Source organism: Phyllobates terribilis, unplaced genomic scaffold (assembly GCF_046119375.1).
Source record: "Phyllobates terribilis strain yellow unplaced genomic scaffold, ASM4611937v1 Scaffold_1__5_contigs__length_1240528914, whole genome shotgun sequence".
Lineage (NCBI taxonomy): Eukaryota > Metazoa > Chordata > Amphibia > Anura > Dendrobatidae > Phyllobates > Phyllobates terribilis.
The window spans coordinates 1,124,152,126-1,124,170,286 of NW_027362761.1; the positions used below are offsets into that span (position 1 = coordinate 1,124,152,126).

The window sequence follows — 18,161 nt, forward strand, 5'->3', positions numbered from 1 at the left end:
TGCTGTCAACACAACAAACTGGGCAGTCACCATGACCCACCTTCCAATAGCAAGACCGGAGAGGTTTCCAGACAGGAATATTCCTAAGGGCTTGTACACAATGGCCAACTTGCAGAGTATAACAGCCATCGATTGCTTGTTTGCCTATCGAATGTTTAGAATCCTGTTCAAGCAGGCCAACCTAGCTTACGATGTGCACACAATGATCATTGATAGGTTGTTTTGTGGGCATTGACTATCATTGTTTAAGCAGGACAATGTGCAGCTAAAAATGATGGTTCTTAATCAAGCTTACAAATCATTTCTCCATATGAACAAGCATTTCGTTCATTCGTCGGGTGATCGGCTGCCTACTTATACTGGCCAATTATCGGGAAATCAGCATTTCTAGGAATGCACGTTCACTATAGTTGGCAAGTGTGAATGCATCTTTACACAAACTCTTGGGTTTTTGCTGATTATGCTGATTGGTTCCTGGCACCACTACTCCTTAGGACTATACCCGCAATCCCTCATGAGATAAGACCGACATACCACCCATACATCTGCATTCCGAAGTTTGATGAAGGTCACATGAGACCCTTCCATATAATTGTATGTGTATCTGATTTGAAAGTGATACCTGAGTGTTAAGTTCTTTCTATTGTATTGGTAGGGATTATACTCCTGCACCACAAACTTCTTGCCAGAGTGCCATGTGCTGACCTCTAGCTTGGATGAAATGTTTCTAAGGATAGAATAAGATTTAGAAGAGCAAGAGTAAAAGTATATGCACAGACAGCGTGCCCGACAAGGTTTTCCTAGGCGAAGGGGCTTCAGGAAAAAGCTGGCGGTCTTTTTCCTGAATCGGTTTCGCCACCATTTTTGCGGTGGTTCAGCCACCAGCGTCTTTTTTTCTATAGCTTAGACTAGAACTAACTGCCAGATTTTCTGTGCTTACAACTATAAAGAGCAAGCGGCTTGCAGACAAAGCCACACGAAGAATAAACTTTCTATTTCTTTTAACAACTCCATGGTTTGAGAACCCGGAAGCAGTTAAGAGAAGTAACAGAAGACGGAACATGTGCACAGCAAGTTGTTTTTCCATTGCTGTGCATTATGTTCATTTTTGCGGCAGATTCCAGGCAGAGTCCTTCTGAAAAAGATATTGTGTACACATACCCTAAATGATGTCTGGAATGACTTTATCCAATTATGTGATACTTTGGTTTTATCATTTTGGTTTCATTTTTTTTTGGGCGAAGTTGCCCTTTAAAAATAATAATGTCCCAGTGCCAGAATCCAAGTGTATATGAGGCAGCAGAAACATAGTTTCTGTAAAGTATTCAACAGATGCGGCATTCGCCTCATGTGTTTTTTTTTTTTTACTTGATCAGATCCATATTGAGAAGAATAAATGTATCTACATTATTTTGACTTGGAAAAGACCTCTAATTCAAAAAATTAATTAGCGTCTTGTAAAGCCCAGTCTCTTTCAGCATGCGGGCCAGCTGGAAGCATTTCAAATGTACAGGTTATTCCAGGCCTCTTGTATTTCATGGAAAAAAAAGCCTGGGAATCAAACATTTGCTTCGTAGAGTGGGTCCTGCCAGAAGTATGCTTCATGGGAATAGACTCATTATTGGCAGTGCAGTGGTTAACAAGCTGTCCTGTCGCATTGGTGCAAGTGACAGCACCTTCGTTTTCGTGATTACTCTCTTCTATGACAATATTACATCACTGTACTTAAAATAGCAAATTAGGACTTAGTATATAGCGGGAGTCTGCACGGCCTCGAATATTCCCATATCCTACTGAGTCCGCTATAAAAACTCCAGGCGTTTATTTCCATGGGATTTACACTTTTGAAAGTTGTACTCAACCTGCATTAGCAGGAATCACAATACAGCTTTATGTTTGGTCAGCCTGGCATATGATGTGACTTCACATCCTATCTAACCTTAGTTTGCCATTGAGAATTTCAAGAGTTGGCGCTGAAAAAAAAGCTTTATTACAATCCCTAAAGAAAAAATGTAAAAAGTGTCCTGAGATCTCGAAGAAGAACACTTAAGTACAACAGGGCTGTTTCTTGGAAAAAAATAATCCACAAATGTTGCAGACAGCGAAGGACAGTGACCCCTACCATAGAAGACGTAACGTACGTAGATATGTCGGATTTTATTATTTTGTGTTACAAAATTTAGCACAAAAGCAGAATGTAAGCAAAGCGTGAAATGTTAGGATGTGTCACTGATGAATTTCCAAATTAATGTTTTTCAAAATATTTGAAAATATTATAATTCAGAAAGGTATCTATCTACGATATATAATAGCCGAAAACCCGATGGGGCAGATTTACTATTCCTGTCCCAGTTTGCACCATGTACCGTACTTGCAGAATTTATCTGCCCATGTTTTTTATTGTAACCCAAGAATTCTCTTAAGTTTGGCTCATCATTAAGTAGCCTAAGTGCATCACAATTAGAATTAGTAATTTATCCTAAATGAGTCCAATTCAGAGCTGGAATTGATTGAGGACAATACTGCCCCAAAAGCACATTGCATTAATATCTATCTATCTATCTATCTATCTATCTATCTATCTATCTATCTATCTATCTATCTATCTATCTATCATATGAAATCAAATCAAATCAAATGGGCTTTATTGGCAGGACTAAGTACATGTTAGCATTACCAAAGCAAGGGGTAAAATAACGGGGGGATGGGGATAGGGACACATACAGGGTAGGGTATAGGGCTCCATGACATGTCTATCTATCTCCTATTTATCTATCTATCTATCATATATCTATCTGTTACATATCTATTATCTGTGCGTCTATTATGTATCTGCAATCTATCTATCTATCACATATTTCAATCTATCTATCACATATCTATTTATTATCTATCTGTCTATTATCTATCTGCTATCTATCTATCTATCTATTCTCTATCTCTATCTATCTATCTATCTATTTATCTATCTATACATCTCTATTATCTGTCTATTTATCTATCTTGTGAAGAAGGCTCACACTTGAATCCGAAACATCGCCTTATGGGCTATTAAAATAGCATTTTTTCTACACAATATGATGTGCTGCGTCCAACTTTTTTTGCTATCTATCTATTATCTATCTATTGATCTATGTAATTATCAACATCCATCTATCCGTCTATCTATCATCTATCTACTTACAATATCTTTAGATCTCATATCTATATTTCTAGCTGCAGTGTATCTCATCTGCTTATCTAGGTATCTACTATAGCTATTATGTATCTATATATCACTATCTCTTGTCTATCTAGAGTATTTTTATTTTGACGATCTCTATATATTTGTCTATAGATCAATCTGTACTATCTATTTTTTTATCTCATATGTATCTAGGGAAACATTAGATGTGTCATGGCCCCATAGCACCGGTGTCACTGCTTGGTGCTCCTCCATTCTCTTCAACACTGCCTCCTTGGTGCAAGTCCTATAGCAGCTCTTTCGAGCACACCGTAGGACATTTGCCTGGCCAGTGACTCTGCCCTCCCTGTAGTCACAGACCATGATTTTCCGCTCCTGTACTTATCTGTCTGTCTATACCGTCATATATTTTTTATATGCCTTTCCATAACTATATAAATATGGAGGATATTTTCGTGTCAGGCCACATTGCTGACACATTGCTCACCATCCCAAAAAATCATGCGGGAAATGGATACTCAAAGGCATAAAAACAGAAGCCTGAGAAGTGAAAGTCCCTCAGGAAATTAAACATCTGACAAGTGCCCGTCTACTGTGTCACATCTGTCACCAGATCTGAGACTGATACAGTTGCTCATACTGACTTTTATAATCGCCCAAGGAGTAAGAATTATTTCTGAAATGTGAGGATTTTATGACATGTACGGGTCATTATTTTCCCATTTTTTTAATTTGAATGTTTTGAAGGTATTTTACAGTCTTATGGTAGATTCTTAATTGTAGACCATAAGAAATAAAAGCAGAACATTTTGTAGTTTTTATTCTCCTGAAAAATAGTGATAATTATGAAGACTGGAATAAGCACCATGAGTCTGATTCATTATTGCACTTCAGCCTTTTTTTGTCTACTTTTTAGAGGTTTTTCGCCTGTTTTTCATTTGCACCTTATTCTTTTTAATTTGCAGCTTTTTTTAAAGGCTATTTTATGTGTTTGAATGTTATTTTTTTAATGTTCATTATTTTAGATTTGGGATTTTCGGTTTTTTAAAAAGTTGCTACATTTTTGAGCGAGTGTTCTCCAGTCCCTCCGTGGAGAGAATTTATGTGCGGTAGAAATCGTGGCTCAAATTTGATGCTATTTTAAAGGAACAAGTGTATCTTTGTGCTAAACAATCTACAATACAGGTCAAAGACAAAAATAAAAAGCATTTTTGATTTTGTGCAAAATTCATGAACCATGTGCGCCATCACGAAGAATTTGGCACCAAAATATCAACGAATACCACAAAAAAGAAAAAGAAAAGAAAAGTGGCTTAAAAATAACATGATGAATTGGATCCCATAAATTCAGGAAATTATTTTAAAAATGTTTAGTTCCCCTTAGATTTGGAGATGGACATGGGATTAACTATTGGGGGTGTACAGGAGGCAGTTGAGCCTGAGTCTCCTGTGCCATATTAGAATATATGGTGGGTGGTGGCCCCAGTACAGATTTTGGATTGGGGTCCACGAGCGTTCCGTTAAATCTCTGAAGAAGGTACTCTTTATCAAAAAAAATAAAAACTGCATCCTTCCATACAAGACAAGAGAAATTGACACCTTTTCTCTCAACCCTTTCAGATAAAGAGCTTGTACAAATATTCAGACCAGTTCTCTCTTCTCTTCTTTACATTTTAGGCCTGATTTATCAAAGTTTATGCACTAGAATTTTGTCAAAAAAGCTTTGAAAAGTCACAAAATTTAGGAGTTGCACCAAAATTTTGTGACTTTTGGCATTTTCACACCAGTTTCTCCCAGCTCTAATAGAGTGAGCAGAGCTGTGGTGGGATGGTGGCCTGGCAACCGCTGCTCGTCAAATTCATGACAAGTGGTGGAGTTCGCTACACCTCAAATTTTACTTCAATGGGGGCTGGAGTAGGATTTATGGTGAGGTACGCATAGAGGTGTACTTAGCTCGTCTGACGCTCTTGATTCACAAAGAGGCGTACACTATCTTCATGACTCCAACACGCACCCTCATCAAGATCGGTGTGAAGAATGCCAGTCTTGATGAATCGAGCCCTGTGTGTCTTTGGGAGTTGTGAGTCATGGGCCTGAGCTACATCTATCAGTATAGGCTTTCTCTATTGAACTTCCAACAATTTTTTACATTTTTCAAGTTTTTAACATTTTGCCTAAAAACACATAACAAAAAGCACAAAACACAATATAAAACATAACTAATATAGGGCTCTCTGTAGAAAATTTACTAAGAAAAAACAGACAAGGAGCCCCATGCATGTCAGCAGCTATCATCCATAAGGGTACAAGGGTACATGCAAGACCTAATCTGATAAGGGAATGATAAGGATAACCCTACTACAACTTGAAACCTACCTGGGATGAAATATTGCTCTTTAGCTACATATACAAGAAAAAAAAGAGAAAAACAAAATAGAAAGTTGCATCTGAATTGAGGACAGGTGACACTTATTGGTCATAATCAAAATGTTAAAAGAAGCAAAACTAATGTAAAATAAAATCTGAATTGCGATGGAACAGGATCACACATCTGGTCAGAAATGGCTCCGGGACACAAACAATAAAACAACTCTCTACTGCTGTTTAAACCTGAATTCTAAAAAGTAGTAAAATCTGAGACACCTGCACAGCTGGAAGCCATATGACAAGAATATATGTATAGGTTGTGAAGCAGGAACGACATAGGAGGTGGCTTTCCTATTGTCTACCTCTTGATTCATTTCTGCTCGGTGCAAACCCTTCTTGACTTATTCATTCAATTATTTTCATGATTTTGACTATGCTTTTCAATGAAGCATTATATGTTATGTAGGAGACAAATGTAGCAGAGCTCAGTTGCTGATTTAGCTGTCTAGGACTGGACTGTTTCTGCTCTATAATAATAAAGCTACCCATGCATAGAAGACAGGTAGCAGCCGAATGCTTGTTTGACAGGCGGGTGTTCCCTTTGGCTTCCCCATAAGTATTATCCCACTAGCATGTATGTCTATTCAACAAGGCAGGGTGCAACCAGGGGTGTCTAAGATGTTTGATCCCCATTTGGTCCCTGACCTCTTCTATCAGTGGACATTCGGGAGACCAAACACAAAAATTGTTGGTGAAATTAAATTTTAAACAACTGCTGGTCAAACACTGATTGGCTACCAACTATTCCTTCTAAAAGACACAAGTATGATTGGTTCTTCTGAGGTTGCATTTGTTATCAATGCTGTGATGAGAAGCAAGGCAACCATTCATACTAGCTGTCAGATGAAAGACTATTCAGTCAACAGCTATAGGTCACGATTTCCCCATACATATGAAGGCTCATCCCGGCTCAACGCTCCTATGTTTCCTTTGAGAGAGCCACTGCCAAAATCATCTAGCAGCGACTTATTTCCAGGGAGAACAAAAAGATTGGCTTTTGAAATTTGGCACATTGGATCCCTCTCTCCCTTGTCAACTGACACAGTCGATGTTGGGATGTTTGGCCAATTTTAGCTTATTATTGATTGGGCCGTAAGCCGCTTCTAGCCAACTATGCTACCGGTTATCTTCCCTGAGAACAAAAGATTGCACAGTGAAATTCCACATGCCCAATTCTTCTCCACACCCTCTCAACCTCATCTGTCCAGAGAGAGTGGGCCAACTTCAATGACATTGATTGTTTCACCAAGAATGCTCCAATGTTCATGGGCAGTTAAGATAGGCAAGTCGATTTACCACTAATAGCAAATATTGATATCACAATGAGTTGTGCCAAACATTTTGCTCTGCTACGTCTGTATATGTCGAATACTATAAAATAAAATTTTAAAGCACAGAAAAAAAAAATTGCTGTTGTATTCTTTAACAATTATATGAGTCAGTGAATTAGGAACCTCTATGGAGGCAGCCAAGAACAAGTCAATTTTAGAAAGTGTTCTCAGTGCCAAGTCAATGCTTTACGTAGAAGATGGCACAAGTCTTGTTGGAGTATTGTGCTACATTCCTCCCTCAATATGAGAAAACGCACAGATTTCCTCCTCCCCGTCAGAAGAAAGTTGAACAGAGAAGATCCGACAATGTTAATAATTCAGGAGCGAGGAGCAGCCGCTTGGTTGAGCCATCTAGGACGACTGTTTTTTGGCACACAAAAGGAATTCAACTAAGTCAATTACCTGAGCAGCGGAATTTCTTGCTTTTGATCTGCCCAATCCTTTTGTTTGCCAGTCGACGGGGGCTGGTGCAGCGGGCACCACTGGTCTCAATAGGGTTTGTATGAAGATAATCCGCCAGCCACTTCAGATGGCAATCACAGATAAATGGGTTCTGAGCCAAATGCCTTTCAGGAGTGAATGAGAATGATTTAACATATTATTCGCAAATGACCTGGCATCTTTTTTTGACCAGGAATGTAAAAAGAGAAGATGGATTATTTAGAACAAAACCATCCCCCATAAGACAGATTTCCCATACATACAATCCCCACCACCACAACAAGACAAATACTCACAGGGTCTGAATGGCACGCAGCGGAGCAAATGTGCCTTTGGCAATGGTTTGAAGTTTGTTGTCATACAGAGAGAGGAGATTCAAGTTGTGCAGATCCTGGAAGGCACCTACCCGCAGACAATTTATCTTGTTGGCATTGAGCAATCTGTTGAATCAAAGATAGTGTGAATTACAAATTGTCTTGTGTTTATCCGGATGTAAAGTTCAAAGACAACACTTTTTGTCTTCACAAATCCATCATGGACTGTGCCATATAATTAAGGTGGAGTTCCATAAAGTTCAGGAAATATTAGGAACCTAAGGATGAAAACTGATCTTCCGCTAGTGAATTAATTCTATAGAAAGCTATGGAAATCAATGTCCTGTTACACCTATTATCCCAATTTAGGATCATCACTACCCAAGTGCACAATTATATTTGCACTTGGTTTTGTAGTTTAGTGTTAAACATGGCGATCTTAAGAAATACACAGCCAGCATACAAGTTTTGATAAAGGTAGATCGGGACTCTTAAAGAAGCTTTTCATAATAAGTTGTCTTCTAATGTCATATAACATCATAAGGTAACACCGTAGAAAATCATTAAAGGGATTGTCTCGGCTTGGGACAAAAGTCATGATTTCCCGGTATTCCTGGAGCAAGTGAAACATGTATGGATCATGTTTTCCAGGCATTCCTGGAGCGAGTGAAATCATGTATGTAATCTGTATATTTGCAATCATGTGCCAAGTAGACATGTTCGGCTTCTCTCCATAGAATTGAATTGAAAGAAGAAGGATTAGTCAAGTTAGCACGTGACCACAAGTATACAAGTCAGCCCGCTCACACCGGGAATACCAGGGAATTGTGACATTGTGTGCACCGAATGCTGTCATGATTCAGCAATCTGCAGTCACTAGTGATGAGCAAGCATGCTCGTTACTCGAGATTTACGAGCATGCTCGTGTGTTTCCCGAGTATCTTCAGCGTGCTCGGATGTTATGTTTTAGTCACTCCGTGCTCATGATTTGCGACAGTTTGACAGCTTTAATACATGTGAGGAATACCTGTTTCTTAGGCATTGCTCACAGGTATTAAAGCTGTCAAACAGTCGCAAATCATGACCACGGAGTGACTCAAACATAACGCCCGAGCACTCTGAAGATACTCGGTGAGCACCCGAGCATGCTCGCCGAAAGGGTTAACAGAACATACTCGCTCATCACTAGCAGTCACATAAAGTGACTATTAGACTTTTTTTTTTAAAAATCTGGACAACCTCTTTAATATCCTAAATGCCTTCCAAACAGGCTGCATTTATTTAGTTCTAATTATCCCAAGACAAGGGTAGCATAAAGCCATTCCCATAAGTACATGTTCAATGTTTTGGGTCCGTGGTTGTCGTGAAGGGAATGTTTCTGGGATGTTGCTGGTTTGCTTTTATTGCTCTCATTTGCTTACTTTACATTACACTGTTTGCTGAAGCAGAACATTTTGTACGGTTTCCAAGGTGCTGTCGGATATACTAATTTCTTTCAAGTGGTTTACAAACTGGATGTGCTACAGGAGGGATTTTCAAGGTACAAAAATGTTTTCCTTGTAGCTTATGACTGCATATTATAGATGAAAAAAACTGATGAAGAGTCTGCAGTAGACCAAGATTAGTCACGATGGCCATAAGCCAATGATTACTTCAAAAGGAGAGGTAGAATAATCAGGGGTCGGGCACAAAATACCCACATGTGGCAATGAGCTATTAAATAGGTGCCGGGAGGTAAAGAGTGTAGGTCAAGTGATCAAGACAGCAAATCTGAGATCACCATGTGGAACAATAAACTACGGAATCATAAAAGACGTGAAAAAGAAAGGTAAGAAATACTGAAAAAAGATCAGATATTAGCTGATCGGAATAATTAGGCACCTGGATGGGTATTAGAAAGACAAGAGGGCAGTTATCCTAACACATCTTTAAGGCGGTTTCCTAAAGTCATAACATACTGGCATGTGTCTCGCACATGCCGTCACATTACAGTAGGTGTGGTCCGACCTCTAGGATCCACACTTTACTTGAGAATGGAAGAGTGCTGTGCTTTACATGGTGGATGCCAAGTTGGTTGCCATCAAGTCACTTTGCTTTTCCATGATATCTCGATACCAGACAACAAATGAAACTTTTGTTTTGGGTGAAGCGAATCTTAACTTTGTCTTAGAAGTCGATAAAAATTAAAGGGAGCCTGTCACCATGAAAATGCAGCCCTATCTGCAGGCATCATGTTATAGAGCAGTGGGAGTTAAGTAGGCTGGTATACAACTTTGTGAGAAAAGATTTAATCATTCAAAATTCTGCTCTCTCTAGGATTTTTGGCCCACTGGACCAAATCCTATCAGTGACTGACAGCCTTCCATGTATAAGTGTGCATACAAAGTTAGCTGTTAGTCACCGATAGACCGGCCCACTGAACAGAAAAGCCCAGAAAGAGCAGAGGACTAACTGATCAAAACAGATTATACTGAATCTTTTCTCACAAAACGATACATCGATCTGCTCAGCTCCTCCTGCTCTATAACATGGTGCCTACAGACTGGTTGGCATTTTCATGGTGACAGGTTCCCTTTAATTGTAACACATTACTGCACAATTTCAGTTGACTTCTATGTACTAAGAACTGTTACTAAATATGGTTAGACAGTGTTAAAAGTTGTGGTCAACTGTACTTTTGGCATCTGGGGTTGGGGTTGGGAGAAATAACTGTCTGCAAAACACATGGCCAACATATATATCCATTCTATGGCCAGCTTAAAGCTCAAACATCTATCTCTCCTGATTCCTCTATATTCAACGACGTGCTCTTTTGTTCTCTATGACAGAGCCACTGCCAGACTCCACTGCCGACGGCTTATTTTCCCGGAGAACAAAAGGATTGGCAGTGGGAAATCGGCTATGCTGGATCATTCTCTCCCCCGATATCATCTGTTGGGTGAGACTTTAGGACGTTCCCATACACATTAGACTGTTGGCCGATCTCTGTGATATAGGCAGGTTTGTCTAATGTGTATGGGGCCCTAAAGACTTGACTAAAGTTTGCATTTAGCTATAAATACACTATTATTAATATGTCAGACACAGTACAAAGATGTGAATGGAGAACATGACTGATGTGTAAATATCCCACAACTTTCCCAATTCACTTATAAATGCCAAAATTGTGAAATATGTACCAACTTGACTTTGGTCACATGACCAAAATTGTGCCTCAGATTGCCCTGAGAAGCTGTCCTACAGTTATCCCGAAGGTGACAGAAGCAATAAAATGGTTTAGAATATTCCGATTGATCTAGATGATAAATTTGACCTACTGAGGGTCACGCGGTAAACACAGAACACATATTTGCAGGCTGGCGCGTAGAAAAACAGTGTGTTTCTCATTTATGGCTTAATGGTCTGGTTCTGGTATAAATTAAGACAATTTGTGGTTTTTTAATGTTCTGGGTTTCCATCCATCAAATCTTCAGATGCCAGCGGTGGTTGACATGAGAACACATTGCGTCATGTAACAGAGGTTAAAAAAAGAGAGAATGAAAATATTTGTATTCAATTATCGAAAAGCTTATATTTAACCCTTTTAACTTCCGAGACAGTAAAAGGAGAAACAAAAAAAATAAATCCTCTAGAAACATAAATTCCGATATACTCACAGCAACTGCAATGAAAATAATCCTTCAAAAACACGCTGGGGAAGTTCTGTGATTTTATTCCCGTAGAGAACTCTGCAATTAGAGCAAAAGCAATCAGGAAAATGGACGGCGGGATTTACGTTCTGGTAACCGTAGAAGATCACATGACAGAGATAATCCTTATTCAATGTCTCGTTATGCATCCAACATATTCTGTAGTGCTGTACAAACATCTGGTCCCATTGGGGCTCACAATGTAATGGCCTAATGTCAGCCATTCACACACATGCCTACATGCTGGGCCATTTTCATAGGAAACTATGTCATCTTTTTGCAAATGTTGGCCTGACAGAACTCATACTTTCTATGCCATGTTGATGTTGATTACACTCCACAAACAAAGCTCATTAACTTTTTCAACTATGGAATTTGAAGGTTTATTTCCAAAATTGTAATATACCCCCTATCCACAGAATAATGGATTGCTTGCTGGAGGTCAGACTACTGGGACCCCCAGAAATCCTTTGAAAAGTCTCTGGAACTCAGGAACAATCACTGTGTAGAGCCCCATCTTGAATGGAGTAGAGCTGTGCATAATCGATTCCCACTTCATTCATTGTCTATGGGACCGCGACAGACAGCGGAGTACAGTGCTCCACTTTTTCCAACAGACCCATAGGCCGTGAATGGGGAAGAGGTTGCATATATGAACCTCTAATTCATTTGGACAGGGCACTGTAGAGCCTTTCTCGGAATTGTTGGAGTTTCCAGTGGTCAAATTGCCAGCGATCAGTAAATCATTCCCACTATTGTGGATAGGCAACAACTTACTGTTTTGGCAATAACCGATTTTACAAAAATGTCTGCCTTCTTCCATATACAGAAGCACAACTGCTTGTGTTTGGTAAAATGTGAAGCAATCTTTAAATAAATGATCGGAGCACCTCATGCAATTTAGTTGTCTCCCTGGTGGTTCCTCAGAAAACTGCACAGTGTAGCCACTGCAAAACAATGTAAGGGTAGTCTTTTTCAAGAGGAACCTGCATGAAAAAAAAGCTAGAAAAACATCAAAAATAATGTAAAATCGACATTGCTAAGCATATGTTACATCTTTTGTAACTTTTTTTAACCACGTCCGGCTTCGAAAGTCATGAAGCCGGATGTGGTTCTACTGGAGGCTTCCGCTTGGATGCCACCAATATTTAATATATTGAATGCTAAAAACAAGATGCTGGCGGCAAAGCCACAGCAAAAAACATCCAAGAATATGTCAGAAAAGACACTTCCGGTAAACCACAGCCGGAATTGTCCTGAAGAGTCTACCTACTACAAAAACTATGTGGGTACACCAGTGTCTAAAAGATGTTGTGTGTAAAAGAAGCTGTGTACACAAACCCTAAAGGTGCAGCAGTTTGTGTAGGCATGCTACGTTAACTATGGAGCGTGCCATGCCTGTCAATTTGAAGATTGCTACATTTGTACTGAGGCTCTGCTCCTTTGAAGTGAATATTTTTTTACATGTGTCGTGTTTCTACACGATTTTAGTGCTTGCAAGGGATATTCTGCCTCAAAAATATGGGCCCAAAATATTTTATTTCTGGCCAAGGTCAGACAGCCATAGATTCTCTCATTTGAGAGAATTAGAACGATTATGCAAATGACATTCTGATCACACTCTGATCCGAGTGTCAGCATTGCGTGATCAGATTCACTCAATGAGGGGAAGATGGAGAACAAAATTTTTCCATCTTCTCCATTCTGTGAGTCATCCGAGTGCAGTCCGAAGTTTTTACCGCACCCATAGACTTGAATCGATGAGTGGCATCTGATTTCAAAGTGAAATCGCAGTATGCTGAGATTTTTTTCACTGACAGATTCGGCCAGTGAAAAAAAATCGGTCATCAGCACTGCCCCGTTGAATAGCATTAATCCAAGTGCTATCCCATAAAATAATTGGATAGCACTCGTCCGATGTATACGCTGGTATGAGTGAGCCTTCTCTTAGGTTCTCTTGGCAGGCAACGTCTTACAGGAAAAAAAGTATGCAAATTAACTCTCCTCTAGAAGGAAGAAAACTGTCTCTGTAGTGGGATCTGTAGATCACCACCCACAAGCTAATGTTCGAAACCTTTAACAGCGGAGAAACTTGATTAGGGATGTCAATGGGTTGGACATTGGGTCACAGATTAACTACCGAGAGACAGCTTCTTCCTTCTGAAGGAGAGCCAATTTTCATATTAGGATTATGGGCAGGTTCTTCAATGATGTAGCACGTGGAAGAAGTTCATCTCTCTTTTTATTAAACCATAAGGGAAGATGGCTTTACTTCGCTTATCTTGGTTGGTGGGGAGAGCTTCAGAATAGTTGTGTCTGCTTATTGAAGAGGTAAAATGTAAAAGGGATATAAATTTTCCTTAAAAGATCAGATATTCACGAGTGTTGTACTATACCGAATCCTATTTTCTGCTCTGAGCGCTGGGAACATATACAAGCTGTCATGAAAAAGGAACCCGGGAAATGATTGTTGCGTTGAAGAAAAATTATTTGACAAATCTTCCCGTGTGGAATTAATTTATCAACCTCCGGCAAAATGAGGCTCGGCTAATGTCTGCTAATTTGTCTAAGTGACTCGTGTTTATGGTGTGGCTGTTGGGCGTAGTAAACTATTACCTATCACGTGGTATATGGATATTAATAACTGTCCGCACGGGGTTGCTCACACATTGTGAAGTCTACAGACATAAGGCAAGCAGAAACTAGATGGAATGAAGACTTTCTGGTTTTAGGAACACAGGCAACGTATAGAGGTCTGCTGTGCAGTAATTCACTAATGCGCAGGTCCGTGAAGGACATCAGATGGATTGCTAGACAACTGGGTAGAGTATTTATGGCAAGTACTATAATATAATATAACAGGGCATAAATTATGTCTGTCAGCAATGCTAATATTTGACAGTGCGCCAGTATAAGATAATGGGCATCACAGAGCTGTAAATTATAGTTGGCTTATCTTTACCGCTGAGTTAGCTCATAAATCCTTACCCTTCCAATTCCCAAAATAAAATGTACCAATATCATTTCATAAAAATGTGTGCTAATAGCCTATTCAACGACAAAGAAAACAGGGTCTCTAGTACCACCTATTAGAAGTAGAAGTCAGTGTTGACTCTTTAAACCCTTGCCTTCGCAGCCAATTTTTTTTTTACACCTGATTTTTTCCCATCCCTTATTCCAAGAGCCATAACTTTTTTTTATTGCGCACACTTCCAATTTCCGAGTTGCAAAGGACCATACTATGGCCCAAATAGAGGTCAGATCATACTGTACCACCATTTGGCTCTGATTTCATTTTGAGGAATGCATATCTTCGTTTCATTGGATTTATAAAGAATCCAATAAAAAAGTTCACCCTGTTCATCGGATGGTCCATGAAAGAGCTATTCTTTCAGAGCAGCATAGCCTAAATGGAAGTAATCCTGCAAGTATGCGCATTTATCTGTGGTGACCCCAGTATTTACTACACATGTGTCAATGTCTAACTTGATGAATATTTGAGTCTCACCTCCTTATTGGCGTCTAACACAGTCTTTATAACTATATATACTGGAAAATGTTTAATTTGTACGTTTCTTCCTGATGTGTAGAGAGTTCCACATAGAATTGGCTATACGCCAAAGGTATATCTGTAGGGGGTCTAGAGGTGTCAGGCACACAAGGGCTCTGGTGCCCATGGGACCCAAAAAAAACCTTTGCTACATAGGGAAGACATCAATATTATAAATAGTGCATTTTAAGTAGGGATCCTTTTACAGTTTTTGCAATCAAGTTTCACATTTTGTCTCTGCTGGACACTCTTCTGACATAGATGGCAGTCAAAGTGTTGGGATTCCTCTTTGATTAGTGCACCCCCTTGCTGAAAGCTTTTAATTAGATTTTCTCTCCATAGAACTTAATCAATTAGTTATTATTAAATATTTTATGATCTTATTTCTCTCAAGTCAAAATGTAGGCGCAGATTTGCTTTCCTCTGTCTGCGTGTGATTAACTGCTGTACGGTTATGTTTTCTCACTAAGTGTATTACGATGATAAATAATACATCAGAATATTCTGCAATCGTTTTTAGCATGGGAACATGGATCAATACATGGTAGAATTATGACATAGCTCAGAATCTGATTTATTGTCAGTTTACGAACCAGACTAGACAGGCATTAGTCAGAGCTCAGTTTCATGGCAGACATAGGGCAGAATTTATTTTTCAGCTAAAAGATGATATTTTAGCATAGGACAGATACAAAGTTATGGCTGAAAGGAAGTCTAACAGCACAAAGCTCGGTGTACTCTTGATGTGGCCAAACATTTCCGCGCGCCTTCCCACCTACTTCTTTCTCATCTACCTCTCCCAATCTTTGGCTCATATAAAGTTGGAGATGTCAATCAAGGAAGAGGAGGGGGATAAGATAAGATGGAAAACAAGTAGCTGGGAAAGTGCATTGAATGATTTGACCATACCACACGTGCACCGAGCACATGTGCTTGACTTGGACGGTCATTTTGTGTGGACAGACTCCCTTTAAAATTAGTGAAAAGTGTTCAAAAATGTTAAATTTGCTTTGGTCTGGTCATTTATACTTACAGGGAGTTGAGGGATCGGAGCCCTTGGAAAGCATCTGGAGCTATTTCAGATATCTGGTTGTTGCTCAAATCACTGAAAATAGAAAATAAGTCCTGTTTATGGCACAAAAACACCCAGATAAGACCTGGCTATCTCAAAGTGAAGATTTCCAAATAATCAGAAAAACAATAATTAATATCTGAAACTTCATGTATGTGAACATTATTTATGATGAGAATTATTGCTCTATGGATAATTCAGATTGTATAAAAAATGTTGATCTTCTCCATGGTTACATACTAATGTGAAACAAGACAGGAGAAGAATTGATGCTTTCGAAAAGTGGTGCTGGAGAAGGATGTTATCAATACCATAGATGGCAAGAAGAACAAACAAATCAATTTTGGAGCAAATCAAGCGAGACATGTCACTAGAAGTAAGGATCACCAAGCTACGACTTAGACACATCATACAAAGAGAGCAATCACTGGAGAAGACATCATGGTCAGAAGAATAGAAGGAACAAGGTGAAGAGGAAGACCAGCAACCCGATGGCTTGATACTATCAAGATAACAGCGGAGAAGTTCCTGGTGGACCTATCTAAGCTTGCACAAGTTTGATCTTCCTATAGAGCATTCATCCATCAAGTTTCGTGGCTTGAGATCAAGCCGAAGGCCATTAAATACATAAAAACTACTGAAAACAAACATATTTTACTGACCTATATGGTAATTTCTCAGTTAATTTTTAATAAAATGAGATACAGAAAAAGTTTTTCTGGGGACATTTCCAAATTTCTCAGTGACGTCTGGAGCCCACAAGAGTACAAATATTCTGGAGCTAGAGCTTGATAGCTGAAATGGAAAAGTCGCACAAAAAGAAGTCTCCATGCATCCCTAGCCTTAAGATAGATCTTGATGCCCATGTCAAATATGGGATTACAGTGAATCACACACTTCAATGTTCTCCTAAATTAAAAGGTTGCAAAAAAACGTTTAGCTATGAAAAAAAGTGACAATATTGAATTTTTAATACTAAATTATTATTTTGAATTAATTATTTGAGTAACTGTTATTACTTTGGCAACTCAAATTTGTGCTGCTCTAACGAGAATGTTGTGACTCTGTTTCACCTAAATAATATCATGGCCAAATGATAACGACTAGTAATGACGGATAATTTTTAAGTGTGAGAAATTTCTTAGAATTAATTGGATCATGACCACAGACACAAATATTATCATGTGACAACAATGATCTCCATTTCTTTGGCCCAAGTCAAGATCGTCAAGTGCAATATTAAGATTAATTTGTTCCGAAAATTTTCATTTTTAGATTAGAACAAAAACATAAAAGTTCAGCTAAAAAGGCTATCATTATCCATCTTATTTTACAACCAAATTCATCAAATCTACAAGTCTAGCTTGGGCTTGTAGTTTGAAAGCAACCCCCACTAAAAAGTATCCTGCCTCCTGGCCCCATTTTCCTTCAATCCCTTACATAAAGTCTTCTTCTATTATTAGGCGGTAACAAATCTTTAATATTCTGAAAATGAAAAAGACTTTACAAGGTTATCCAACTGCAATACACTATTACTTTATGAACTGCTATATAAATTGATCGTTTATACATCTCCGAATGTTGACAAATTACATCAATTTACACCTAAGAGAAACTTAGGTAGCCACGTTTATTGGAGTACTAATTCACAGCAACACATGGGCAGAGCAGGATTAATAAATAATAGTAAGGTATTATATACCCGAAAAACAACATTACAGATGATTAACAGGAGAAGAAGACCCATGTCCAAGGCGATCAAACCATACTATTTGCTAATCAACCATCTGTGAAAAGCTCACGGGGAATATTTTTTGGATACCTGTCACTACCATTAAAGTTCTACTTTAGAATTATTACTTACATTCTCCTTAGCTTTTTATATGGTGAGAAAGCTCCCGGAGGTATGACCTTGATTGAGTTTTGTTCTAGTCTCCTGTAGAGGAAAATAACGTTCAGAACTTTAAGAAAAGTTTTAAAGTTAATGGGGTAAAGACTTACATGAAGTATCACAACAAGCTGGACCTCAACAAGAACATTTTTTTTTTTTTTAGAATTTCCCAGAATGTCTTTATTCACCCAATATATATGCTGATATAAACTACACTTGCGTCATCTATATATACACACGCACATCATTATTGTAAGTGGTA

The 18,161-nt window shown here is 38.8% G+C and overlaps 1 protein-coding gene across 3 annotated transcripts in view; it reads right to left on the reverse strand.

The window, feature by feature from the left end:
- The window catches only part of SLIT2 (slit guidance ligand 2), a 418,064-nt gene that overhangs the window by 67,644 nt on the left and 332,259 nt on the right, over nt 1-18,161 (reverse strand). For all 3 annotated transcript variants that reach the window (XM_073646944.1, XM_073646948.1, XM_073646958.1), the window contains exons 10-14: nt 17,873-17,944; nt 15,970-16,041; nt 11,354-11,425; nt 7,680-7,823; nt 7,345-7,508 (exon numbers count right to left, since the gene is read on the reverse strand). In XM_073646944.1, coding sequence (XP_073503045.1) covers nt 7,345-7,508; nt 7,680-7,823; nt 11,354-11,425; nt 15,970-16,041; nt 17,873-17,944 — 524 coding nt within the window. The remainder of the gene's footprint in view (nt 1-7,344; nt 7,509-7,679; nt 7,824-11,353; nt 11,426-15,969; nt 16,042-17,872; nt 17,945-18,161) is intronic.